The 27645-nt window shown below is 49.9% G+C and overlaps 1 protein-coding gene across 3 annotated transcripts in view; it reads right to left on the reverse strand.

The window, feature by feature from the left end:
- The window catches only part of Fmnl3 (formin like 3), a 53181-nt gene that overhangs the window by 12627 nt on the left and 12909 nt on the right, over positions 1 to 27645 (reverse strand). For all 3 annotated transcript variants that reach the window (XM_076556779.1, XM_076556778.1, XM_076556777.1), the window contains exons 2-5: positions 8236 to 8319; positions 5628 to 5708; positions 4872 to 4948; positions 1980 to 2063 (exon numbers count right to left, since the gene is read on the reverse strand). In XM_076556779.1, the coding sequence (XP_076412894.1) occupies positions 1980 to 2063; positions 4872 to 4948; positions 5628 to 5708; positions 8236 to 8319 (326 nt within the window). The remainder of the gene's footprint in view (positions 1 to 1979; positions 2064 to 4871; positions 4949 to 5627; positions 5709 to 8235; positions 8320 to 27645) is intronic.

Below are 27645 nucleotides of genomic sequence, written 5' to 3' on the forward strand. Positions count from 1 at the left end.
GGAGGCTTCTGGGTCTTCCTCCCCAGCCTCAGCTTCCCCAGACGAAAGAAAACCTTGGGCTGAGGCTGACGGGTCATTTGGGCTACTTCCTGTTACGTGTCCCTTACCATGAGAGTTGTGCTCAGGGCAAAGAGGATAACCGAGATTACACACCACCCGGGCCGTCCCTTACATTTCTTCAGAGTACACACCCTGAGAAGCAGTTTCGCCCATCCCTCCTCCCCTGTGCCCCTGTAGCCACTAAGAACTAGGGCATGTCTCCCAAGGCTTTTTCCCACAGGACATCTCGCTCCACATGAAGGCCCAGTGTCAAAGGCCTGGGCTTTCTGGAACGAGGCACACCACAGGTGCTGGAAGTTCCAGAGGAGGCTGCAGTAGTCATCAGAGTCCTGACTTCAGGAGGAAGTTCACAGGGCAACCCAGTCAGCTTCAGAGTTTTGACAGGGGTGATGTCCACCCACCAACATGGCACTCCTCGGCATGGGATGTGTCGTTTACAAATACACACCTTCTCTCAAACTATGCGGACGCACCTCTTTCCTCTCAAGGCTTCTCAAAACTTATTCTCTCTCACTCCCTGGACTCTTTGCTCCCAAAGGCACTGCCCTAGACACCAAAGCTTTAAACGTCTGGTGTATTCTTGGTTGAGAGAAACTGGGGTTTGTTTGCTTTTCAAGAAAGACAGGCACATTTGGGGAAATGATCTACATCTTTTTACTATAAAAGTTCTGAACTAAAAATTCACTTAAGTAAATTGTTTTTTCCATCTCTTTCTATAAAAAGATTATTTAAAGGGACAGGAGGATCACGAGGTATGAGTTCTGCAGCGATCTGGATGGAGAGTGGTCTACTCTAGGTTAAAGAAGATGACCTGGGAAGGGTTACAGGGAAGCAGCATCTGGAGAGGCTTCCGTGTGCGCCCTTGAGGAGACCCACTGGGCATAAGGGCAGGGACAGCATAAAAGCTAAAGTCTAGGCAAGGTCCAAGGCTCAAGCCTGGGCTTCTCCAGACTAGGAACATTCAATACTAGGGCACCATGGGAAGTTGAGAGCAAAACCGGGACCCGATCTCCCTAGGCTGATTGTCTAGGTGTAAGACTGCACATGTTGGTGACGTCATTTACCATCACAGGCAGCCTTCTTTCCATACATCTGGAAATTACAGGCAGGCATATTACCCAGCTAATAAATTAACAACAGGGCAGTCACCAGAGAGGAGGCCTATGTTCCAAATGCGAGGTGTGAGACACACTTCTCATCTAATCCCTTCAGTGAGGAGGACAAGGCTGCTCCAGGTTCCACAGATAGCGCCCGACACAACTTTGTGCGGCTCACAAGCCCTCGTTCACTGCGCTGCGCCATGCCAGCACCCTGTGCCAACCCTCCACGTGAAAAGGGTATTTGGAAAATGCTCCCAAATGCTTCATCTGTCTGCTCAGGTCAAAGGTCATGCTCACTGCACTTCTTCAACAACAGGCCTGTAGTAACCCTCTCACATCTCAGTGTCTCATGAATATTCAATTTTGTAGAAATGGATAAACCCTACCAAGGCATTTCCCTGAGGAGCCAGGATATTTTCTTGGCCTGTAGTTTGGCACTTAGATCATTTGGGTTTTGATTCCAAGCTCCCTTTCCATACTGTTCTCATCGTGCTCCCCCAGAACATGCCTTCCACTCCAGCTATCAGGCCGACCCTTGCTGGTTCCTGATCGTCCCTTGTCTTGCCTGCTCACTTCACACTAACACCTGGGCTACTTCCTCCTGTCTTGACTTGCCCATTGCCATCTTCTCTGCTGGGATCTCACCCTTCCTTCTCCTCCTCCCCCATCTCCTCCCATGCTGGAGACTGAACCCTCAGCCTTAGCACATGGCAGGCATGGTTCCGCTGCTCTGCATCCCCAGCCCTCACTGTTCTAAATAGACAGGACTATGTGCTTCCTTCCCAGTGGGTCCCCAACCTTAGCCCTTGTGGTACTCACATGACAGAACATTGGGCAAATGACAAGTAATCCACCAGCACGTCCAGGCCTCTGTTTTCATCATTGAGAAACTCCCTCACCCACCTGCAGACACAGGAAACAGCGGATGGAGTCTGTAAACTGGTTTGGCTTAGTGGAGGGCTCTGACCCAGCAATCTAGCAACAAATGTGTGCTCCTGTAACCTACTGGAACCTAGTGTCAGGCTGAGAAAATCCTGAAAGCCAACATCTACAACATCGATCTGTGATCTTGTCAGGAGCCTGGACCTCCCACAGGCAGGGGAGCCAGAGATAGGGAAAGTATTTCCAACACCACTTGCCTTATCACAGATGAGCTCCAGCCAACAAGATTCCAGCCAGTCTCTCCTAGTGGGCCAAGGCTATAACCCAATTATTTCCTGTATCCCTTTGATCTGATACAATGTGAGGCACGAAGCCCTTTCCCACTGTGTGCTGGAAGAACTGAGGAGGCATCCAGAGCATTTACCACTCACAGAGCTGTGTCTGAAAAAGCCAGCAAGTCCCCTATGCCATAAATCTCAGTCAGAGATCCTTACTGGGCCAAGGGGCTCTCCACTGAGTTCAGTCTTGAGAAGCAATGAGCAAAGATTGCTGTGTGAGTTCTGTGTTCAACTGGAGTGAGTCTGGCAAACTGAAAAAGGTCGAGGACACTTAGGAACTCAAACTCCAGTATGACATGACTCCCAGTCACATGAGAATGTGGGAAGGAAGGCAGCAGGTGGGCGGACAGAAGGACAATGACCTGGGGCATTTTTGCTTTCCTTCTGGAAAAAAAGTGAAGAGCCAATTCCCTCCGAGTTGGTGGGACTGTTGTATGACAAGTTCAGTCCACTGTACCCACTGTTCTCCTGAGTGCTCTATTCACTCTGGAATGTCCATGGGACCACATAAAGCAGCTGCATCCATCCGCCCTGCAGGGCTTTTACCCCACAGCTGGATACCGGCTCCATGCTGGGCAGCCACACCCGGAGCTGAGAGAGGCTGGACCTGGAGCACCAGGCTTGGCTGATTTGGCAGCAAGCTTCAGCTGAAGCTGACACTGGAGCCGCCTGAAGTGAGCTTCCTCTCTGGGGGCCGACAGGCCTCCCATTTCCTGTCTGTCTGCTCTCCAGCTCCCCACCCCCTTCTCATTTCCTGTCTGAGTCTACACTGCTATTTTAGGGATCCTGACACTTTGAAGGAGAGGTTAAAGGGCACTTTGACAAGGCAGAAAAACCAATACAAACTAGAAGAGCTAGAGCGCTCTGGAATCCTGCGCTGGGGCAGCGTCACCCTGCAGCACGAGTCCCCATCCACTGCCAGTAGGCTCAGTCCTGTGGAACCCCCCATGACCCCTCACTAGCCGGACAAACTTCCTGAAGACAAAGAGTCTGTCGTCTTCATAGAGCCAACCAGAGAGGCCTCAGATTGGACGGCAGGGGCTTCTAAAAGGTCACAACTAAGCTCTTCCCTGGGAGCCAGGGGCTGGTTCTAGACTTCCAACTTGTGGGGCAACTGCCAAGCAGCCCTGGGGCCTAGGAACTATGCCAATCACAGGGACTGGTACTTTGTGACCCTTATCTAAGGAGAGCAGACCCCCACCCTCACAGAAGACTGCAAGACCTGAGAGGGGCCCTGAGGACTGGTGCAGGTACCAGATGGTGCTCAGGACAGCCACAGTGTCACTCTTGACCAAACACACAGCCCGACTGATGAACTTTCCTAGTTTTCCTTCTGTGAGATTTTTGGGAGTGGAGGGATAGGAGGGCTTGGCCACACCTTTCTCCGTGGCTTTCCATGTCTGGGTCACAGATGACTGGTATGGAAGCCGTGCTTTGGCTAGCACAGCCCAGCTCCCAACCTCAGGAACTGTCCCTTTCCTGTCCTCTCCTGTGCCACTTCCCTTCTGACCGCTGCTGCAGCTGGCCACAGGCAGATGTCCTTCCCCCCGACAGCTCCAGGCAGGTCTGGCCTGGAGGTAGACAAGCAGGCTGCTGCTCTGACAGAAGAGGAAAAGCTGATGAGGTCATTTGGCTCTGTCCACCTTGCTCTCAGGAAGCTCAGGGACTCAGGCTGGCATCTGCCCAGAAACCCCACCTCACCTTCTGCTGCTCACCCACGGAGGGGAGGCCCCACCCCAGGTGCTGGGGTCCCACCTCACTATCCCTTCTGCACAGGTATGCACACACCTGTCTCCCTCTTCTCATCTCTTTCTCACTCTCGCTGGGACAGCATCACAGGACTGAGGCATTGTCCCTCCTGACCCTCCTGCATCAGCCCTGAGCTCCCTCAGCACCACTTGGTACCCCACTCGGTCTGAAAGACCCCCACAGATCGCAATGTGTTGACAGCAACAGGATCTGTGAGGACAGACGCCCAGTGCCCGGGCCTCTCTGTCTCACATCTTTCTTTGGTGCTTCAGGAAGCCTCTTCTGCTTATGTACTAAGTTTTTTTTTTCTTCTTCTTTTCTCAAACAAACAAACAAACAATCTGTGCACCAAAAAGTCTAACTAGTCATCAATTAGGAACTAGGTTTCATCTATTCAATATAATATATTCTCACATCCCAACCTTTGCTGGGCCTCTCCTGGCCCAGGACCAGACCACAGGCAGACTCCAGTCTTAGCTGCTATGGGAATGTCTTCTACTCAAAGCCACAGGACCCCAAGAGAGGCCCCAGGCTTGCCAGAAGTAACTGGTCAGCAGCTGGCAGAACTGAAGGGTAGAAAAGCTAGAAAGCGCTTATCTAGAGCTCTGTAGAGCCAAATGCTATTCAAGGGACAGCCTTGCTTCATGGCAGGAAGGATAAACCAACAAAGGGAACCAAAATCCATGTGGTTGACAGTGTTTGGTGTCAGGGAGCGAGGCCAGGATGGCCGGGCCTGACTTACCCAATGTGGTTGGTGCGAAGTGAGATCTCCAGCTCCCGCAGGACCTTGGTTGACTCCTGAACTCTCCTCCTGAACTTCTGTAAACATGGAATCTTTGGTCACTTGACAGACATTCCCTGTCAACTACTTTTCTTTACGATTTTATTTATCTATGTTTCTGTGTATGAGTGTTTTGCCTGCATGTATGTCTATGTACCATATGCATACATTGCCGATAGAGGCCACAAGAGGATGCTGGGTTTCCTGGAAGTGGAGTTACAGGGGTTGTAAGCCACCATGTGGGTGTTGGGAACTAAACCTGGGTCTTCTGGAAAAACAGCAAGTTCCCTTAACTGCTGCGTCATCTCTCTAACCTCCCTCCATCAACCTTGTCTGTCTGTCTGTCTGTCTGTCTGTCTGTCTGTCTGTCTGTCTGTCGGGAAGGGGAGGTACAGCACCTTGCTATGTAGCCCGAGTTGGCCTGGAACTCACAATCCTCTTGCCTCAGTCACCTAAGTACTGGGATCACAGGCATACACTGGTCATACCCAGCTATGCACTTTTATATTACAAATAAGAGAGGCAGAAAAGAAAACATGGGGAAGACAATGTGCAATTACCGACCTTCCCTCCAGTACTGGATAGTCACTTAGGCCTCAAAGCCCAGATATTTAACTGCCAATATTCAAAAATCAGTGTCAAAATACTTAGCCCCAAGTCAAAAGGTTTGTGCCCCAACCCCCAGGACATGAAGGGCCTTTCCGTCCTATACGTCACCTTCCGTGTTACATTGGGGTCCAAGAAGCTCTGAAGTTTCTGGATATAGGTGTGGGGAGGATTCTTCACCTGGAATCGTTCCTGTAAGAAAACACACACACATGTGTGCACACAGAAACACAAAGTCCGTGGAGGTCTAAGGGCGGAGAATGCCTACAGAGCTGTTTGAGGGACTTGGTCTCCAGATCTCACCTGCCCCTCAGCATCATCAAAACCCTAGGTTCCCTTCCCTGACCAATCGCGGGGCACATGCCCACCTCCTCAGGCAACGCTCCCTGGCATCCACAATGCTTTTCTATGCCAGAGACTATTCCAGTCTACCGCTTGCTAAGATGCGGGGACCACAGCTGTGACTGGTACCTCACGTGAACATGGAACTGGCTAACTGGCAGGCGGTTATGAAAGCCACAGCGAGGGGAGCTTTGCCCCGAAGAATCTAGCTTTTGTAGTTCTAAACTCTGCAGCTGGGGCTCAGCTAGCTTTGCTGTGTTCTTAGTCTTAGGGAGGTACATTGTCTGTGCTTTGCCCAGGAACTGGACCCCAGCAAGCAAATGCTGAAAGCTGGTCTCAGCTAGGTTCTCTCTCAATACCCTTCCACAGAGCATTGGACTATGGCCTCTCTATTTGGGTCCCTCAAGAGGAGACTCAACAAACCCCTCAGCATTCTGGTCCTATACAGCCCTCCACAAAGAAGCTATCTGAAGAGCTCAGGGGAAGAGATGCATACAGGGAGGGATCCAGGAGAATGACATAATGTTAAGAAACAGGACCTGAAAACAAACAAGACTCCAAGAAAAACTGAAATTATGTAACCTAAAAAAAGGGCAGAATTTGCCTGGCAGTGGTGGTGCACACCTTTAATCCCAGCACTAGGGAGACGGAGGCAGGAGGATCTCTTTGAGTTTAGGCCAGCCTGGTCTACAGAGCAAGTTCCAGAACAGTCATTACTACACAGAGAAACCCTGTTTCAAAACAAAACAAAACAAAACAAAACAAAACAAAACAAAACAAAACAAAACAAAACAAAACAAAACAAAACAAAACAACAAAAGGGGAGGGCTTATCAAGGAAGTAACTTCAGCACTGCTGTCCTCCAAACCCTTCCCTGGCCAGAGCTTGGACGTGGACCTCAGAATCATAATGCCAGCTCCGTGGCAAGCACAGGACACGATAGAAGAAAACAGCCAGCAAAGACCCTGCACCTGTATGTCTTGGACCAATCTGGCTCTGGGTTCTCTGACTGAAAGAGGACTATCAGAGGATTTTGTGAGGTTAAATGAAATATTTTACTATATGTGGCATTCCTGACAGATAATCAGCTCTCAAACATTAGCTATTATGTTTTTTTCAGGGCCTGGAAAAAACAAACAAACAAACAAACAAACCCACAGATTTGTTCATGACAAAGCTCAGCGCCTGAGTGCCATGTAAACACAATGCCCACACTCTGCGCCAGGTCCCCACCAAGACACATGCTGAGCCTTGCGTTCAAAGACAAATGTGCAGGAGAAAGAGCCTAGGCAGAGAGTGTTACAATACCCTGGTTATCAGCAAAGTAATGCGCTCTCTTCTTACTCAGCTCTGGACACTATCCATGCAAGGACAGCTGTGGTCCTTGACTACACAAGGGGACAAGGGCATCTCCCTCCTAGAAGTCTGTGGCTGGCAGGAGAAGCACCTCACTGTCTGTCCTGTCTGGGCCAGAGTGACAGAGTCCCTGAGCACAGCTGCAGGCACAGTCACAGTCCTACGCTGAACACAGTCCTCTGGAGGACCTGCCCACCTGACCCACACCTACACTGAACACAGTCCTCTGGAGGACCTGCCCACCTGACCCACGGATGACCCTGACAGGTCACTGCATCACTGTACACTAGGCAGCCCCTGAACAACGTCAGCTTACCTACCCCGTATCAAGGCTGCCTCTTACCAACACCTCTGGCCCTACTGTCTTCTCCAGGTGTCACAGACTGCTACCTCCCTGACCTTGCCACCTCACACCTGATCACACAAACTGCCACCTCACACCTGATCACACAGACTGCCAACCTCACACCTGATCACACAAACTGCCACCTCACACCTGATCACACAGACTGCCACCTCAAACCTGGTCACACAGACCGCCAACCTCACACCTGATCAGACAGACTGCCAACCTCACACCTGATCACACAGACCGCCAACCTCACACCTGATCACACAGACTGCCAACCTCACACCTGACCACACAGACCACCACCTCATACCTGGTCACACAGACTGCCAACCTCACACCCAATCACACAGACTGCCAACCTCATACCTGATCACACAGACTGCCAACCTCACACCCGGTCACACAGACTGCCAACCTCATACCTGGTCACACCGACTACCAACCTTATACCTGATCACACAGACTGCCACCTCACACCTGATCACACAGACTGCCAACCTCACACCTGATCACACAGACTGCCACCTCACACCTGATCACACAGACTGCCAACCTCACACCTGATGACACAGACTGCCACCTCACACCTGATCACACAGACTGCCACCTCACACCTGATCACACAGACTGCCACCTCACACCTGGTCACACAGACCGCCAACCTCATACCTGGTCACAGATGAGATCCCACTTCTTCTCGTTGTCGTACTGTCGCAGGAGCCGGGCCTTGTCAGGAGGCAGGTTCATGGAACTCTGAGGAGAGAACCCGAGTCAGCAAGCTGAAGCTCCCACCACATACTCACCTGGCGGGCAGGAAGGCACGAACTCCCCTTCCCCTCTTACTGCCGCTAAGGCAGCATAGGAGGGGGGCACTTCCTGTCTCCCCACCAGAACAGTCAGTTTGGTTGAACAATACTTTCCAAACTAAAGGTCAGAGAATCAGTCTAATGAGTCAAAATTAACTTTATTTGGAATACAAAATTATGTAAAGGTGCTTGCCCCAAGTCTGTGTTGAGTTTAACCTCCAGAGCAGAGCCACACGGAGGTCACGAACCAACTCCTCTAAGCTGTCTTCTGACTCCCCTGAGTATATCGGGGCACACTTGCTCCCGCACACCTATACAAAGTATACACACAAAATACTTGCAAATGCAAATAAGATTTAAATAGAAGACACCAAGATTCACGGCAAGTAGGAAGTATAAATGTTTTATGAAGCCTTCTTTGACATCCCACATATATGTCATATACATACGAGTCATACTGTAAAAGGTACTTCATGTAATATGAAGTAAGCCAAACTGGGAAAGGCCATACTGTAAAAAAGATGTTTTTAAAAAGATTTTTACTATTTTTAAATTGTGTGTGTGTGTGTGTGTGTGTGTGTGCGTGTGTGTGCAGGTGCCCTAGGAGTCCAGAAGAAGGAGGGTATCAGATCCTCTGGAGCTGGAGCTACAGGTAGCTATGAGCTGTCTGACGTGGATGCTTGGGTTGTCTGTAAGAGCAGTACCTACTTTTAATCCCTGAACCATCCATTTCTCCGGTACCAAAAGATAACTTCTTAGCATAAGACAGACCAAACTTTGAAAGCCACTTTCAATTTGCTTTTCTGTCATAACCTGAGAACCAAATGAATCAGATGCAAGTGAATGAGGTCATTTATATAAAGAGAACCATTCACACACTTTAGAAAAATATTTACAAGCTGGGCAGTGGTGATGCACACCTTTAATCCCAGCTCTTAGAAGGCAGAGGCAGGCAGATCTCTGTGAGTTGGAGTCTAGTCTGGTCTACAGAGAGAGTTCCAGGACAGCCAGGACTACATAGAGAAACCTTGACTCAAACAAACAAACAAACAAAACAAAACAAAACAAAACAAAAAAAGCAGTAGCAATTTACTTGCTACTAATTACAAATGACTACCCTCTCGATTAACCAATACAGGGCACTGTCCAGACCCCCTGTTAAGACACCCCAATATAAAATACTGAAGGATAGACCATGAGTCATTTTATTTTGCTCACTACTGTGTACTAAATGAACAGTCTGTGGGTGCAGTGCAAGGAAGGTCTAAAGTCTGCCTTACATGGCCCTGCAGACATGACTGGCCCCCTCTCTTCAGTCCGATGTCCCCTAAGTCAGGACCAGCTTTGTTCTAGGTCACAAGCTTTGCCTCTAATAGCAGCCTGACACTTTGATCAGCTCACAGCGCCTGCACACCCCACTTAGGACTCAAACAAGGTACCCATCTGAGGTGCCACAGCTGTCTGACCCACCTGACCTCCAGAAGACCTCCCTCCCACCCCTGTGGCTCTAAGCCCAGCTCTCACTCCCTAGTAGCCCAGGCCTGACCACTGGCTTCACTCCTGTCTAACCCCACCCTCATCCTGAAATGAATGTGTGTTCAGGGTCTCCACTTAGGGACCAACAGGAACACCCTTAAATGTTATTTACCTCTGTCACATAGTCCATCATGCACTTATCTCACACATACTATTATGCCATCTATGCACTCATCTTATCCCAAGGACGCAATCTACATTCAGTCTCCTCCTCTCAACACATTTTACAGAGACTTAAGTTGATGGCAGGTCCATGGCTATCAGGCCCCAGAACAGTGGACTCACATCCTGGCTGAAAACAGGACCACTAGGGTTCAAAACAGGAAGCCGGTTGAGGAGTCCAGTTAGTTACAAATGGAAGAACTGAGGACTAGAGAGACAAGACAGAGACAATGTCATCACAACTCTTCCATGGTTTCTGCCTGCTGCCCAGGAGTCTGCCTGAACTACACGACAGAGGGCGGCCTGCTGATACTGCACCGACAGTAGGATGTGCAGACACCTTCCCCAGCTGATACTGCACCGACGGTAGGATGTGCAGACATCTTCCCCAGCGGATACTGCACCGACGGTAGGATGTGCAGACACCTTCCCCAGCGGATATTGCATCGACGGTAGGATGTGCAGACATCTCCCCCAGCTGATATTGCATCGACAGTAGGATGTGCAGACATCTCCCCCAGCTGATATTGCATCGACGGTAGGATGTGCAGACATCTCCCCCAGCTGATATTGCATCGACGGTAGGATGTGCAGACATCTCCCCCAGCTGATATTGCATCGACGGTAGGATGTGCAGACATCTCCCCCAGCTGGTACTGACTGTACTGACAGTAGGATGTGCAGACATCTCCCCCAGTGGATACTGCACCGACGGTAGGATGTGCAGACATCTCCCCCAGTGGATACTGCACCGACGGTAGGATGTGCAGACATCTTCCCCCTGCTGATACTGCATCGACGGTAGGATGTGCAGACATCTTCCCCAGCTGATACTGCACCGACGGTAGGATGTGCAGACATCTCCCCCAGTGGATACTGTACTGACAGTAGGATGTGCAGACATCTCCCCCAGTGGATACTGCACTGACGGTAGGATGCACAGACATAGCCCACCTTCGGGAACTGCTTTGCTGACGGCCAATCTCAACTGTCTGTGTGTGGGTGACACACAGGAGCAGGGCGCTTTAACAAACAGACACAAAGGTCCAAGGCAGGTCCAGACAGCCTCAGGCCACCCAGCTGGGGGACAGGCTGACAGGAAGAGAAAACTAGGCAGAAAGAGTCCCCAGGACTAATCCTGGCTCTACACACCATGGGCATAGCACCATCATCTAAGGATACTGCTATCACTTCTGAGCCAGGAAAATAACTTCCTATTTTTTCATGGGGGGGGGGTGCTAGTTGTGCTGGCCTTTTTGTTTTTATTTATTTGTTTTGTCAACTTCACACTAGCTAGTCATTTGAGAAGAGAACAGAGCCTCTCTTGAGAAAATGTCCCCCCAGACTGTCCTGTGGGTATGCCTGTGGGGTGTTTTTCTTAATGATTGATGCAGGTGGGTCTATCCCCTCACTGAGGTATGCCTCCCTTGCACAGATGGTCCTGGGTACCGGAAGAAAGCAGGCTCAGCAAGGTACAGGGAGCAAACCACAGCAGCATTTCTCCATGGCCTCCAGCTCCTCCCTCCACGGTCCTGCCCTGGCTTCCTTTGATGACGTACTGTGATTGGAAGTGCAGAGGTCTCTTCCTCCTCAAGCTGTGTTTTGGTCATCAGCTGTTTCATTAGCAATAGAAACCTCGGACCCTGGTACAGAGCATGAATGGCCTACTGCTACTGTGGCAGACATCACATCCTGTCTACACCAACTTCCTCTTTTGGCCAACCATTGTGGGCTGCTGCGGCTTTACATCTCCCTGCCAGGTGTGCTGCTGGGGAAATGCTTGACTCTCTCCAGGCTTCAAGACTGAACAAAATAACCCCTTCCGGGAAACCTATCTTAAAACCACCGTGACCCATCAAGGACCTGGTCAAAATTTAAATCCTCAAAGAAGATGGCCCCTGCTGTGTGGAAATAGGTGGCAAAGCACCAAACAGCCTTCACAGCAGGCCCACCCCCTCCTGTCTAGAGCTTTCCCGGCTTTCTGGAGGCCACTGGCCCCAGCCGGCTGTTTGTCAGGGCCGAGAGTGCAATGGGAAGGGTTGGGAAGGAAAAACCTGCAACCTCTAGCATTCTCACAGAGCAAAGCACTGACTACGGCGGGAGCCACCAGCCAAGGCAGAGGACCAGGCAGTTCCTTTGCTGCTAGACAAGAGCGTGATGGCTCTTGCCCCCATCTGATAATGTGCATAAATCTGGCAGGGTCCAATGTCCAGAGGAAGCCAACTTCCTGGCTTCCAGAGACACGGCTCCAGCCTCAGTCAGAAGCCTGTTTCCCCTTCCGTGGTTCCTTGGACAGCAGGCTCTCAGAGACGGAAGCTCAGGTCTTGCTAAGTCCCCAGTGCAAGTCCTGCTGGACAGAAAGAAGGCAGAGGGCGCCAGCTGTGGATCCAGATTGCCAAGACCCACTCTGGGCATTTCAGGGCGATCAAGTCCACTGAACTCATCCGCCCAACACACCTCACTATCCCACGGGGGTTCTGAGCATCAGATGATTATTTTACACCTGCACACATCTGGAGTATGGTGGGTACTGGCAAGACTCCTTTCCTTCTGGAAAGCCAGTGTGGTATTTGGCATCCACACAGCTGCCCTCTTGCTTCTGGGTTGTCCGTTCTCATTTGTCCTTCGTCAACCACTTCCCAACACTGAAAGAAGTGTAATTCTTCGAGCCCTTTTCAAATCCCTCTTTGATCTCCTCTAAGACTAGAATCAATCTAAACACCCCATCTTCGGGGCAGGGGGAGACACACCCCACCCAGGAAGGGAAGAAGAGAGATACACCACAGCCACAACAGTCACAGTAGGAGACGGGAGAGGGGAGCTGAACTCAAAATGAAATCAAGTCTGGGTCCTGGTCTCTGTCAGAGGGAACAAGAAGACGCCTCACCAGAGGCCCATGATGGAAGAAGCTGAAAGCTGTGGATCTGATGCTTCTCCAGCAAGGCTGCTCGGGCTTGCTTCTTACTTGGGGGCCTGTATAAATAAGGGGTCCTATTCCTCTACCACGTCTCCTTACGTCCCCCAACCTCATCCCTGTCTACTCCAGGAAAGCTAAGGAGGAGGAAGGACGGGGGTCTGCTCTCAGAGGTTCCCTTCTCCTGCCTGCCTTGCACCCCAAGTCCACTCAGCCCCTCCTCCTTTCTTTCCAAGGAAAGGGAAGTACTGGCTATTTGGAGTTTCCTTCAGCGCCTACTCTGGGACTCACCCCTGCTCTGCCAGTCTTCTTGGGCCAAGCCTGGGGAAAACCCAACATACAGAAATAGGAAGCACCCAAAACTCCCTGCTCCATTACTTCTAGCCCCAGCTGATCATGACAAATCTAGGAACAGACACAAAAATGGCGTAGCACCTATAGACAGGCTAGAAACATTGGAACATCCCTGGGAAAAGGACTGTGAGGACTTTAGGGACAGCCACAAATGGTATTTACTTTCAGCAAAAACAGGAAGAGCTGGTGATTGTTTTTAATATTTTCTCTTGCAGAACCACCTCCCAACAAGTTTCCTAAGCTGGACCTGTCTCCGAGCATAGATGCTCCAGGCCCTGTGCTCGGGCCATGGGATGGAGACTCCTGGAGAGCTGAATCTAGAGCCTCCCCACAGGGGACAGAAAGTGCTTTCCTGGGTACCACGTGCTTCTCAGCATGCTGCTGTGCCCCAGATACAGCTGCCACCAAAGCCTCCCTGGCATCTGTCGATGGACCTAGTGGACAGAGGAGCAGAGGTAGGAAACGGGCAGGAAGTAAAAGCCTGGAAGCTGAGGAGGCTGCTGTAGGAGGAGAGTTAGCACTGTTCCCAGCCTGAGCTCCTAATGGGATGATCCCCTTCCCCAACGAAAAAGTCTGCCCCAAGGCCAGCGACAAAGATGGCAACACAAGGCACAAGGTCACGTAGGCAGGCTTGGAACAGCCCAGCCAGCTTTCCACAGGTCTCCACCAGTAGGTGGGTAACAGGCACAGCTGTGGCCGGCTGGGCACTGCTACCAAAGGGGGAGCGCTCCAGAGGCATCAGTCCCTCCTACCTTGGCCCCTTGGCGGCCACAGCCAGCCCTGCTGCAGTAGCAGCTCCCAGACAATGAGAGCTATTTTCAGCCAGTGCTTTAACACAAGCCAGCTGGCCAGTGTGCCGGGCAGGAGTCCTCCTCCACCCAGCCCGCCCAGACAGCGGGCTGCCCGGCCAGCCCCACCCGCCCCATGCTGCTGCCACCTCTGCATCACTGTTTATCTCACTGTCTCAGCACTGCCCCTCCCAACACCCCCAAAACTGCAATCCTGTCAAAGGGAAGCAGACAAATCAGAGCTCAATCAAAGGTCCGAGAGCTAACATTAGAACATCCAGACATAGGAAACACAGCAGCCCCTTCAAACACCCACACTGTTCCCCAGGCCTATGACTGGCTGGGGCAGTGCTGCAGGGGTGGAGATGAAACCCATGGACAGGCAGACTTCCCCGCAGCCCTCGCCGACCCAGAATCCAGTCTTCACTGCCAAGCCTGGGAAACAAAGCTCAAGACTGCTCCTCTCGCCCACTTCCTCTATCCTTTCCAGAGCAGGGATCTGGAGAATGAGTCTGAGTCGGGGACAAAAGATTCTGGACAAGAGCTGTTCTGCTCCAGAAAGAGAATCATAGGAAGGGCACTCAAATCACAGCCTGAGGAGCGAGCGGGTGGGCAAACAATCCAGCCAGCCCCCCTGCCCAGCAGCATTCTAAAACAGGAAGCAGGCAGGGCAACAGCCACCTCCCCTGGACCCTGACACTCCAGCCCTTTCTCCATAAGCTCACAGTGCAGGGACCCAACCCCCACCCCACTCCTTCACTCCTCAGAAAGGGACCCTATGCACAGGAGTCCACACAGAGTGCACAGCTCTCCCAAACAGTTTTCTCGAGGCCTGAGCTACTAGGAGACATAAAGGAAAGTTGCTGGGGCTCCTCCTTATGGCATCAGAAAAGTGGGTGTGATTTTCTTGGACCTAAGTGTCTGCAGTGGCTTAAGTCTGCCTTTCTGGATTTGTTTTAATTGAAGCCATCATTTTGGGAACAACTGCCAGCACAGAACTATGTCTGGAGAACGTGCTCCTGTGGTCACTGATGACTCTATAACCAGAAGTGACTTGCTGAACAGTTATGGGCCAAGTCCCTAAGCAGCCTGGAGGAAAAGAAATGGATTCAGCAGATGTCTCCAGTTGAGCTCTGCAATTCACGCCAGGCAAATCAGATGAAGGAAGGGTCCTAGACGGCCAGCACAACTCAGAGGCGACTTTTTCTAACAATTATACCCCTGAGGCCTCTCTGTCACCCCGAGGATTCCTCTACTGGATGCCGAGAAGGCGAAGGAAAATGACAGTGTCCCCAGTACAGGAAAGCCCTCTCTACCCTCCGCCGCACTACTGCGCTTACATCAGGTAACTTCCACAGACGGCGTGGGCCCAGCTCCTGGTTGAGGACGCCCTTCTGCCTACCAGTTGAGGAGTACCCCGTTTCAGACAAAACTGCTGATGTCATTTTCCAGTTGAACCATTGGCCCAATGAAACTACCACCACAGCAACTTGATCCAGCCACTGGCTCCTCAGCCCCTCCTCGTGGTTAGCCAGACCCACACACTCCCCAGTTACGCAGAATGGAAACTATTCCGAGGGGGTGACAGGTTTTCCAAAGCCAAGGAGTCTTGGGCACAGCCTGCCACTCTCCATTAGCCAACCAGGGTTCTCCCTCTTTCCCTGGAACTCCTTGGGAGTCCCACGAGGATTTCTGGGGTCACATCCCTCTCTCCTCACACCACAGCAGCTCTCTCACTGGGACACGGTGGGTCTCCCCGCACCGTGGAGGACACAAGGCCTCTGACCGAGCCTTCCCTTCCTGTCCCACTGATGCTCTTACTATTCACTTCAGCGCTCAGGGGCACCTGACCTTCCACTGCAAATCCACTTCCCGCACTTCTTTCCCTCTTCCCAGGAACGGGGATGGCTTCCAAACACCCAGGCACATAAGGCGAATCGTGTTTTTTCTTGATTCAGAAATATTCTGCGCACGCCTTTAATCCCAGCACTCGGGAGGCAGAGCCAGGCGGATCTCTGTGAGTTCGAGGCCAGCCTGGTCTACAGAGCCAGATTCAGGACAGGCACCAAAACTACACAGAGAAAGAAACCCTGTCTCGAAAAAAAAAAAAAAAAAGAAAAGAAAAAAGGAATACTCTGGTTCCTTATCATTTACAAAAAAAGAAGTTCTTGGCTGGTTGCTCCTCACATCTTACCAGAACGTGCTTGGGAGCTGAGCTTCTCTCCAGGCTGGCCTCAGCTTACCATTTGGGCTCTCACGGAACCAGCCCTCTTGCTATTTCTTGGCCCCAGGATTTGCCTGTGACCAACGCTTCCTTGGCCTTCTAAATCCCTCCTACCCATTATTACCTGTATCAAAACCCAATAGCTGTCAGAATCACACTCTCAAATAATTACGTGCCCAAACGGCCCAGCAAGGCCCACTTGCTGTCCCTCAGCCTCTCTTCCTCAGCCGTGTTTAGCTTTCCTTTCCTCCATGGCTTTCTCTTTCACTTAGGTTTGGCTGTGTGACCGCGTGGAATGTAAACAGAGTGTGCGGTCTCTGAGAAAAAGTCTTAAAGGGGTGAAGCAGACGCTCCTTTCTCAGTTCTGTCTGCAGCTGGGCAGAACACAGACACAATGGCTGGACTTTGGCAGTTATTTTGACCAAGAGAGGTGACTTTGGAACTGAAGCCTCCTACATAGTAAACAGAACTCCCTGGGTCTGGGGACGTGATGCTGTGGTGGAGCACTTGCCTGGCGTGCACAAGGCTCTAGGGGCAAACCTAGGACTGAAGAGAGAAAAACTAAAAGCAGCGGTTGCTATGGTCACTGCCACTAGGCACGGTGGCACCCACTTGTAATCCCAGCTACTTGGAAGGATGAGGCAGGAGGATTGTGAATTCAAGGCCAGCCAGGGCAATTCAGGAAGACTATCTCCAAGAAGGAAGACAGGGATGTGCTGGGAGGGAGGACAGGAAGAAGTGCTCCTTGTGACTGAAGCCGTGGACCATCAGTGCAGTCCGAATACATTCCATATGATGTGCCTTCCTGTTTGTTCTCTGCTCATCCAGTCACAACTACAACAGGAATTCCTAAAAACAAAGGTCAGGCTTCTGTTCTGAATAATGTTGGTGCTTAGTAAATGACCGATGCCCAGCCTTCCACCAGGTCCCTTGGGTCCCTCGTTCTGGTCCTGCTCCATCCCCGTTATTCGAGGACAGAAAGAACTCTCTTGACATCTCACCGCAGTCCTTGGGACTTGCGGGCACTCACCTACGCTCTGCCTTTTGTGTTCTTTAGGCTGCTTCTCCCTCAGTGAACTCCTGCCAGTAAACTCACGCCCAGTCTCAGTTCAGGTCACCATCGAAGCCTGTTCTCTCCCTTTCTTCTCCTTAACCAGAGTCACCCTCCTATAGCCTGCTAGGCGATGGCTTCTGAGTACAGAGTCAGCAACTCACTAAAGACGGAGCAAACCTCCTTCCCCATGCGGACACCCCTCTTCCTCCTCCATCTGCCTCCTTCTCCAGGACACCTCAGCCTCCCCGCTTGTCCAGCTCACAGCAGAGGAGATCCGCCTCTTCTAACAAATCTCCCCTCAGTGAGAGTTGCTCCAACAGTGTCTCCACACATTTATTAGTTCTTTTTAAATATGGCCATAGAGTTGTGACGGATGACTGACGTTCCTTCACCCTATCTTGGACCTTCAATAAACATCCTTTCGATGGTTCTCAGCGACACTCCTGGGAACAGAATGGAGTGGTGAGAACAAGGACTGTAGAGACACAGGGTCTGGGGTGGAGTCCTGGCTCCATCACTTGTTACTGTTGTACACCCTCGGGAAAGGAGTTCATTCATGTCTGTGAGACCCAATCTCCTCACGTGTGAAGTGGGATAGGAAAAGTGCCTACCTAGCGAGGTTGCTATGGAGACTGGGGAAGTTAAGTTAGCCTATGTAAACACCTACATCAGAACCCACATGGAAAATGTTACACACTACAAACTTTGCCCGGGCTTCTTATTCCAACACTTAGCTACGAAACTACACATCAAACACTGAACTAGAATCTGGGACTAGGAAACAAACAAGGAGTGATTACCATCTTTGGACAGCTTATATCCTGCGGCAAGGTCGACCAGAAAGCTAGGGTGAGCGGTGGTTGGCTCTGCTGAGGAAGAGGCAGAGGTTGCCCTAGGGGTCCCTGGGAGATAGCATCTGATTAGATGAGGAAGCAAGCAGGGATTACTGGAAGCAAAGCTTCAGGATTCTGTTCTGAACATCAAGCAGCAGAGGGTCAGGCCAAGCAATAGAGAAGATGGTCACACTCTAGATCAGGACGTGTATCGCGGATGCCTGCAAGCACAAAAGCAGCATAACAAGGCCAGGAGTCTACAAGTGATCTGCTGTAATAGTGCGCACTTAGGAAATTATTGTGGGCAGGAAACAGTCCAATAACCAGGGGCTTATGAACCCCGAGGTAAGCAAGCAGGGGTGAGCAGGATGATACTGTATACTTAAATTACAATAGTAATGATGGCCAAAGCCAACATTTACTGAGAAGACTGTCATCAGCACCCACCTGTGGATCGCCACACACAATCCTCACAACAACAACAAACTCCTTTGTTTTACAGGGTAAGGCTAAGAAAGGCTGTGGAACTTGCCTGGGGTCACACAGAGTATGGGAGAGGGCTGGAACTAGATCTAGATCTAACCCAATCTTGAACTTTACTGATATAGCACCTACTCTGGGACCAGGAAGTAAGTACCTTAGCCCTCTCAGCTGCCTTTCTAACCTGTATGCCCTTCAGGGCTCAGCTGGATAACTATAATTGTCCTCCTGAACCCTCCCCTCACCGACAACCCAGACCTCTGTATACTATTTATTCCTCTGAGTTTCTGAAGAGCTCATTTCCCTGTTAGCAGTTATAGGCAAACATTTTTTTCTTGCTTAGTTTTCATTCATAATTATGAGCTTTACAATTCAGCTACTTAGAGAGGACTAAGAAAAATGTGGAGCCTAAAGAACTGCAGTGAGAGGCTGGGTGGTGGTGGCGCACACCTTTAATCCCAGCACTTGGAAGGCAGAGGCAGGCGAATCTCTGTGAGTTCGAGGCCAGCCTGGTCTACAAGGGAGTTCCGGACAGCCAGGGCTACAAAATACAGACCCTGTGTCAAGAAAACAACAAACAAAACAAAACAATATACACAAAACAAAACTACACACACAAAACAAAAATACTACGGTGAGAACAAAAAGCATCAGAAGATATTTGGAGGGTTTCTCTCCGGGGTTAAGATGCATACAAGCCAACAGTACAGAGTGGTCCAGTGTCAGCAATAATTATCTTCTTGCTGGTCTTGCTGTCCATGGACCCAAACAAAGTGCTACACAGCTTCCTTCACCTTCCAAAAGACCACAGGCTTTGCTGTTCAACTACTCAGCCTTGGCGGGGGTGAGGGTGGGGGGCATGAAAACTGGGAACTATTAGCACTGGTCCAGCATTTTCCATGAACAATATGCCAGGGCCTGGATGCTTCAGAATAAAGTTCTCAACTTCAAATTTCTTCCTGTAGACAGACTTGAAGCCAGTGCCGCTATAGTGTGTGAGGTCACCACCCTGGCACATGAATCCTGGAATAATTCTGTGAAGAGAGAAACTTTGTAACCAAGTCATAGCAGTTTCCTCCTGTCCTTGGAACTTTGTCGGCACACAACCCAAAACAGACGCTGCCCGAGGCCTTGCCATCTACAGCGATGTCAAAGCACACTGGAGTTGAACACAGATGACAGGGAGAAGCCAGGTGACAGCATCTGCAGAGCCTCAGACTTTCTTTCTACAGCTGTTAAGTGTCTTCTACATCCACACTGTGCCAGGGGGGACCTGTTCTTGTTAGATAGATAGATAGATAGATAGATAGATAGATAGATAGATAGATAGATAGATAGATAGATAGATAGTGTGTGTGTGTGTGTGTGTGTGTGTGTGTGTGTGTGTGTGTAAGTCAGAGTCAGTCCTCTCCTTCTACAGTGTGTGTTCCAGGGATCAAACATAGGTATAGGTCATTTACCCACAGAGCCATCTCACCAGCCCAGAAAATCTGTTTTGCCTTGCAAAAACTCTTGTGTATTTACAGCTAGGGGAAGCTGCCGTTTATAAACATCTGCTCTGGGCCAGGCACTCTGCTCAGCCCTTTAATTACACGGTTTCACAGAAAAAATACTTTTTTCCTCAGTTGTTCGTTGTTCACCTTTTGCATGATTTCCTACACTAGACCGTCCACTCCATGAGGGTATGGACTTGGCCCACAAACACACATGCTCCTAGGCAAGGGTACGAGGCACAAGCAGAAGAAAGTTAGCAGAGACTGCGGGCTGTCCAAGGAGACAGGAGAGGCTGACGGGAGGCAGCACCCCAGCCAGCACCCTGTGCACTTGCCTTGGCCCGGCTCTGACTTTCCAGGAGTCTCATAATAAATCTAGGGGCTCATTATCCAACCATAAAACTTAATGAATCCCTTCTTACTTCTAAACACATGCGGGAGGGGCAGGACTCCTGTTTTATAGAAGGGTAGGATGAGGCCCAGCCCAGGCACATATCACCTATCTGTCACTTATCACATCAGCTGAGAAGAGGCATTCCAAGCCCTCTGCCCTCTTTGCTTTCTGAATGGCTCTTAAATGGGCCATGTCCACAGTGCTCCTGGCTTCTATCCTCTTGAGGAGGAACTACAGTGAACTCAATCCACTCTTAATCGCAGAGTCTTCCGAAGCTGTCACCCCTCATGCCTGTAAGGCCACAACTTGACAGAGGTCACAGCTACCCACATCTCAATGTCATCGTATTCAGTTGTTCCAGCCTTTTTATATTTCACTGGACTATCCAATTAGATGAGAATACCTCCCTGTTGTAACTGGCCCACTAAGAATTCCTCTCCTATGATCTAAAGAGACCCCGAGGGCCTGGTGAGGTAGTTCAGCAGTTAAGAGCACTGACTGCTCTGCCAGAGGACACAGGTTCAATTTCCAGCACCCACATGGAGACTTACGACCATCTGTAACTCCAGTTTCTGACAATCCGGTGTCCTCATCTGGCCTCTGCAGGCACCAGGCAAGCACACGGTGCACAGACATATGGACAGCCATACACATAAAAATTTAAAAAAAAAAATGTATATGTGGCATTTTAAAAATGAAAGAGATCCTGATAGCTCTTGGCCATGTGTGGTGGCGCACACCTTTAATCCCAGTTCTAGTTGGGGCAGGGCAGGGGATCTGTTGTTGTAAGTTTGAGGCCTGGTCTACATAGCAAGTTCCTGGCCAACCAGGGCGACAGAGTGATGAGACCTTTTACTCAGGATCAAAGATTAGAAGGAAGCATTGCTGAGCATTTCACATGTTAGGCACTTGTCTCCAATCTACTGCCCTCAGCAACCCCTGGAGGTGAATGCTCCTTCACCTGTTAACCCAGTAAGGGAAGAACTAGAGACCAATTGGTTCAAGGTCATATAGAAAGTACCAGAACCAGCCCAGTGGGCAATGTGGTGCAGGCCTTAATTCCAGCACTCTGGAGGTGGAGGCAGAGGCAGAGCTAAGTGGATCTCTATGAGTTCAAGGCCAACATGGTCTACAAAGAGAGTTCCTAGACAGCCAGAGCTACACCGAGAAATCTTGTCTCGAAAAAACTGGAAAAAAAAAAACAAAACAAAAAAACAAAGGAAACTGGGAAGAAAAAAGAAGTACCAGAACCCAGATTTACATGCTTTTCTACCATGTCCTGCCATCAGCTTTTGTGAAGGAGGGTGGGGAACTCCATTTCTAATTCAAGAAGGTCCAACTAGATTTGTCTGGCAGCTTTGATCATTAAACGATGCTTCCCTGCCTAGCAGGACTGAGTGAAAAAGCTGACGGCATTCGTAAGTGCACCTGCAGTTTAAAGTCTCTCAGTAAGAGTTACCTTGCACAGCCAGAGACAAGAAACTGTCCTCTAAGACACATGGTCTTAGAGCCGAGTAACATCCTAAATTGTACAAAATACTGCAGTAACAACAGCTTAGGCTGTGCTAGATGTGCTGGCATATACCTTTAATGCTAGCCTTGAGAGGCAGAAGCAAGCAGAGTTTTTATGAGCTCCAGGTCAGCCTGGTCTACACAGTGAGTTCTAAGCCAGCCAAGAACTCACTGTGAGACCTTGTCTGCAGGGGAAAAAAAAAAAATTGAACAAGAAAAAAATAGCTTAGGCTTTGGAAGCAAGAGCTGACTCAGATTTGAATCTTGGTCAGGAGACCTTGACTAAGATCATGAATCTGGGTCATATTGTTTTGAAATATTTGTCATGAGATCCTAGAAAAGTTATCAGAGCCTCAATTTTCCCATCCGTAAGATAGGAAGACGACAACCTCTCCATCAAGATGCTTTAAAGCATATGCACACGCAGTTGAACGGCTAACACAGGACACAAGCCAAGCGCTCTGCGGGTTAGAGCAGCTGTATACATGCTATCCAGGGATTTAGCACAGGCAGGACCAGAGCTCAGGAAACAGGCCAGAAGCACTGACTAAGCTGCCCTGCTATCAGAACAGCCGGGGGAATCGGGGACAATTAACGAAACTGTGGGGCCACAGCTCCCCTATCTGTAGAGATTAGGGGAAGATGTTAGCAGATTATTCCTAGCATTCTTGGCTTACCTCTAATCCCTCACTTTCCTAGCCGCCTCTGGCTTCCTCTGCCTCAACGTGTGGTCTGCAAGCCTGCAGACTCATTCGAACATAAATCACACTCTCCAGCCTCCTCGCTATCTCAACAATTCTGCTTTGTTCCCAGGGACACTATGTAAGTCCTCTCCATGTCCCTTCCTCTTCCTAGAGGGCTAAAATGGGGGAATACAAAGGCCTCAGGTTTTATTTGACCAGTTACAATATTCAGTCTCCAATATCTCTTTCGAGCTCCACCGATAAATCTCCAGCTTCCCAGGAGAGGGTATTCCCAGATTCCCATTGGTGCTGTGACTTCACATGTCTCAAGACTGGCCTCATCTTTTCCATTCTCAGGTCGTACTCCTGTGTTCCCTCGGCTGATGGAACTTCCATTTAACTAATCGAGAAAGCTAGAAGTCTCAGATGCCATCCTCCCAATGTCAAACTTGATTAGTCTTGAAAATTAAATCTGTCCTAGGTCTCCACTGTGCCTCCCACCGTCATATACTACTCAACTGCTCCTCACTGCTGATTCCTCCCTATAGGACGTGAAACTGACCCCCACACAACTCAGAATCTGACCACGGTACTCTCGGAAAAAGCATGAAGTACAGTTCCTTCTATGTGGCATCCAAGGCCTCCTGGCCAACTTGGCTTCATTTCCCACTGCTCTCAGTTGCACTACCCAACAGCAGTGAGCTGCTCTGAAAAGATTCTCAGAGCACATCACGCTCTGTCTCCTTCACATGTCTATGACCATGCTGTCCTCTCTATCTGGAGTGCATTCTCTCTCCTGCTCTGTCCAAATCCTATCATCCCATTGGCCAGCGGGGATTTCCTCCTGCAGGCAATGCTCCCCAGGCCTATACCTATGCTTCCTGCCCATCTACACCAGAACCTCACCAACTACATAATGTAATTATATGTTCAGTGAATCTGGCTCCCCCTCCAGCCTGAACTCCTGGGGGTAGACACCGTCTTAGTCATCTTTAGTTCTCTGGCAATTAACACAGTCCTAAGCCCTCAATAAATGCCTGCCGAGTGAATGAGCGCTACACTAGACCTGCTGGGCCTTTGATGGCCGAAACACTGTCCCTGTCCCTGTCTCTAGGCAGGGTAGATGACACTGGCCATCTCCAGCTCACTGCTTCAGAGTCCCTGCAGGAAACCGAAGGGAATCTTCACCAGCCTTGCTTCAGAAAAAAGGTGGGAGGAGTGAGCTCCATGCCACTAAGAAATCAGGAGCAGCTGGCAACCCCAGGGCTGTTGTGGCTTCGCCTTGACATCTCCCTAAGTATCTGGAGCAACAAGTACTGGACAGTTTCTTTACAGTTCTTCGAAGGAGCAAACAGAGAGGCAGAGGCCTCCTGATAGTCTTCAGCTGGCCACCCCTCGAGTCCAAAGGTTATGTTCACAACTTTAAACATGGATATTTTGGGGGATATGACAGATAAATGCTTTGGGAACATACCAGAACCTGTTGCTCTATAAATGTACAAGAGATTCTTAATCCCTTAGTCACCCACCATGCTGGCAGTAATTAAAAAGCCCAAAGGAAGCAATTAAGAGCTGCTATTGGACTATTAATCTAGAACTCATACCAGATGTGCCCAAATGAAGCCAGCACATAGATGTGAGCTCTTCTCAGAGGAGGATTCACAAAGTCCTGCCTCCAAGGACCTGCCCATGTGTGCTGTGTGAGGCTCATCCTCCCGAGTAGCAAGTAAAAACAAAATAACCACAAACAAGAAGTCTGTCCACAGTACAGGGAGGCTTTCCTAGTCGTGTATCTTCTGGTCCATCCATTCTAGAGTATCATCCCCAAAGTTTGCACTGAGGAGAAAGGGATGTGGAATCTCCAGCCTACAAAATGAATCCATGTAACAACAACCCAGAGTTCAGTACAGTACAGACACAATCCTCAGGCTCAGCAGGCCTGTGATGGCTGTCCTGGCCTTAATATATGCACCAAAGTTTGGAATGCTCTAAAAATCAGAACCTTCCAATGGCTGCACCAGAAACAAAATTCACTAAAGGGCAGGCAGACAGGAATCCAGGGTCACCCTTGTCCCTGAGAGTCTCTGAAGCCTATGGACAGGTCATGATTAGTCCAACATCAGATGGCAAAGCCAAGTGACAACTGTGGTGGGCAGTTCAGTGATTCTGCAACTTAGAGATACAGAAAACACAATCTCCACTCATGAACGCTAATTCATACTTCTTCTCTATTTTCTCTTTGTTTTTATGTGTATGAAGTTTTGTCTGTATATATGCATATGTACCACACGAGTGCCCAGTGTCCACAGAGGTCAGCCCTGGAACTAGAGTTACAGATGTTCATGAGTCACTCACTATGTGAGTGGTGGGAATTGAACCCAGGTCCTCTACAAGAGCAACAAATGCTCTTAACTGCTAAGTCATCTACCAAGTCCCAATAATTCATTTCTTGAGCATTTTCATTTGGCTTCCTAATGCAAGACCCCCGATTCAAAAGGTTAATACCTTTAGAATATTTCTTAAGTTAGGGATGTGAATTGGTTGGCAGAGTGCCTGCCTAGCATGCATGAGATCCTGGGTTTGATCTTAGCACTGCACTTGGTCTTGGTGGAGCATGCCTGTAATCTCAGTATTTAGAAGGTGGAAGCAGAAAAATCAGAAACTCAAGTTCATTCTTACCTATTTAGGGAGTTTGAGATCAGTCTGGGACATAGACACTCTGACTCAAAATAAAAAAATCTTAGCCGGGCAGCGGTGGCGCACACCTTTAATCCCAGCACTCGGGAGGCAGAGGCAGGCAGATCTCTTGTGAGTTCAAGGCCAGCCTGGCCTACAGAGCAAGATCCAGGATAGCCAGAATGTTACACAAAAAAACCCTGTCTCAAAAAACAACCAACCAACAACAAAAAGACTCAAATCCAAACCCCCTCACCTCAGCTCTTACAAAAGCACACCCAGATACAGTCAGGAGGAACCCATCACCCCTGCAGCTGTTCCCCAGGCCAGTTTCACATTCCTCCTCTGTCCAGAACAGTCCCTTCGAGAAACCCCAGGAATCAGACTTGAGAAGTCCTGAGAAGACAGGCGTCTATTTACAGTTAATCAGCACCCTGCCGGCCCTGAAGACAGCTTTGACATCTGGAGCCCGGAAGAAACAACACAGGCTCTGACTGGGGTCCACCTGGACTAGGAACAAGCTGGGCCCCAGAGGGGCACTGCCTCTCCTCTCCACCCAGGCTGACTGCACTGCCACAGGAGCCTCTTCCTCAGCCACTTCCAGGTGCTGGGACCTGGGCTCCACAGAAGCAGCCTGCTGCTTTTTCACCCTCTTCCTAACCCTCAGCAACCACAGGAAATCCACGACCATCTTATCTAAAATACCATCCCCACACTCTCCATCTTCCTTCTCCTATGTAGCACTGAATACTATTTTATATGCTGTACATTGATTTCATGTTCTCTTCAACAACAACGTGAATTCTGAGGCCAGTGTCTTTGTCCCTCTTTTTTTTTTTTTTTTTTGGTTTTTCGAGACAGGGTTTCTCTGTGTAGTTTTGCGCCTTTCCTGGAGCTCACTTGGTAGCCCAGGCTGGCCTCGAACTCACAGCGATCCACCTGGCTCTGCCTCCCGAGTGCTGGGATTAAAGGCGTGCGCCACCACCGCCCGGCTGTCTTTGTCCCTCTTGATCACCGTGATATCACTATGCCTAAAATACAAAAAGCACTCAATACTGTTGAACAAAGATGAATGGATGGATGGATGGATGGATGGATGGATGGATGGATGGATGTTAATGCAATCAAACAGGAGAAACACATGTGAGAGACAAGACTGAATAATGTTTACTTCCTAGGGAACCGTATCAAGCCTATGGTTGAACCCCAACACCCCCTCCAAAACCCTCCCCTAGAGTCCCCACATCTCAGTACCAGGCACAAGCCCTTAGTGGGCCCTACAGCAGGTACTAAAGCAGAACCTGGAACTACGCCTTACTTCTCCGGTAAGTACAGGCCAGGCAAATTAAAAGCTCCCTCTTCACTGAATCCACTCAGCTTTAGTTATAGGTCGCACTTTTTATTTTTGTAACCAGCCAACCCACCAAATTATAGGCCCCGGCCACGGATAGGCACGCCAAGCCCGGGACAGCCCAGCAGAGACACGGCCCTTTTTGGCCTGAGGGTTAGTTAGTACAGTAGTTGAGGGCTGAGCACCAGTCAAACCTGAAATGATCAAGAGGGCCACCCCTTTCCGCAGAGCCTAGAGAGGATCCCAGCCCTCAGGCGGGCTGCTGACCAGAGCAGGAGAGATTCCAGGACTCTCCCAACACCACAGAGCAGGGTAGGGCTTTACCATGCCTGAAAACCATCCCTGTAACTGTTTTCAAACTTCTAACTAAGGCTGGCAAAACCCCATATGGTCTGGGTCCTGCTCACCATTGATGGCTTCTCAGACCTCTTTAGGATCCTCATGAACCAATCTGGCCTCTCAGTTCCCTGAATGTGCAGTTGTTTCCCATCTCCTGAAATTTCATTACTCCAAGAACACTGCCTCCAGCACACCTCAGAAGTTAGCATACAGCTGTGATGATGGATGGAGAACAGAGCTGGGTCCTGCAAGACTCAAACAAGGAAACCACCAAGTTCATTAAACAGGGCAACCACAGAGTGGCAGTCGTAGAGGGAAGGTGGACAGAGCAGTAGTCCAGAGGGACTCCAGATACCTAGCCTGGATACTCAGCTAGCAAAGGGCAGTGTCTCACCCTCACCTCTCAACACACAGCATGCGCCGGAGAGTAACACTAGTCACCATCATGATGCAGTGAGGTACATCTGTTGAGAATCGACC

Source organism: Peromyscus maniculatus, chromosome 20, assembly GCF_049852395.1.
Source record: "Peromyscus maniculatus bairdii isolate BWxNUB_F1_BW_parent chromosome 20, HU_Pman_BW_mat_3.1, whole genome shotgun sequence".
Lineage (NCBI taxonomy): Eukaryota > Metazoa > Chordata > Mammalia > Rodentia > Cricetidae > Peromyscus > Peromyscus maniculatus.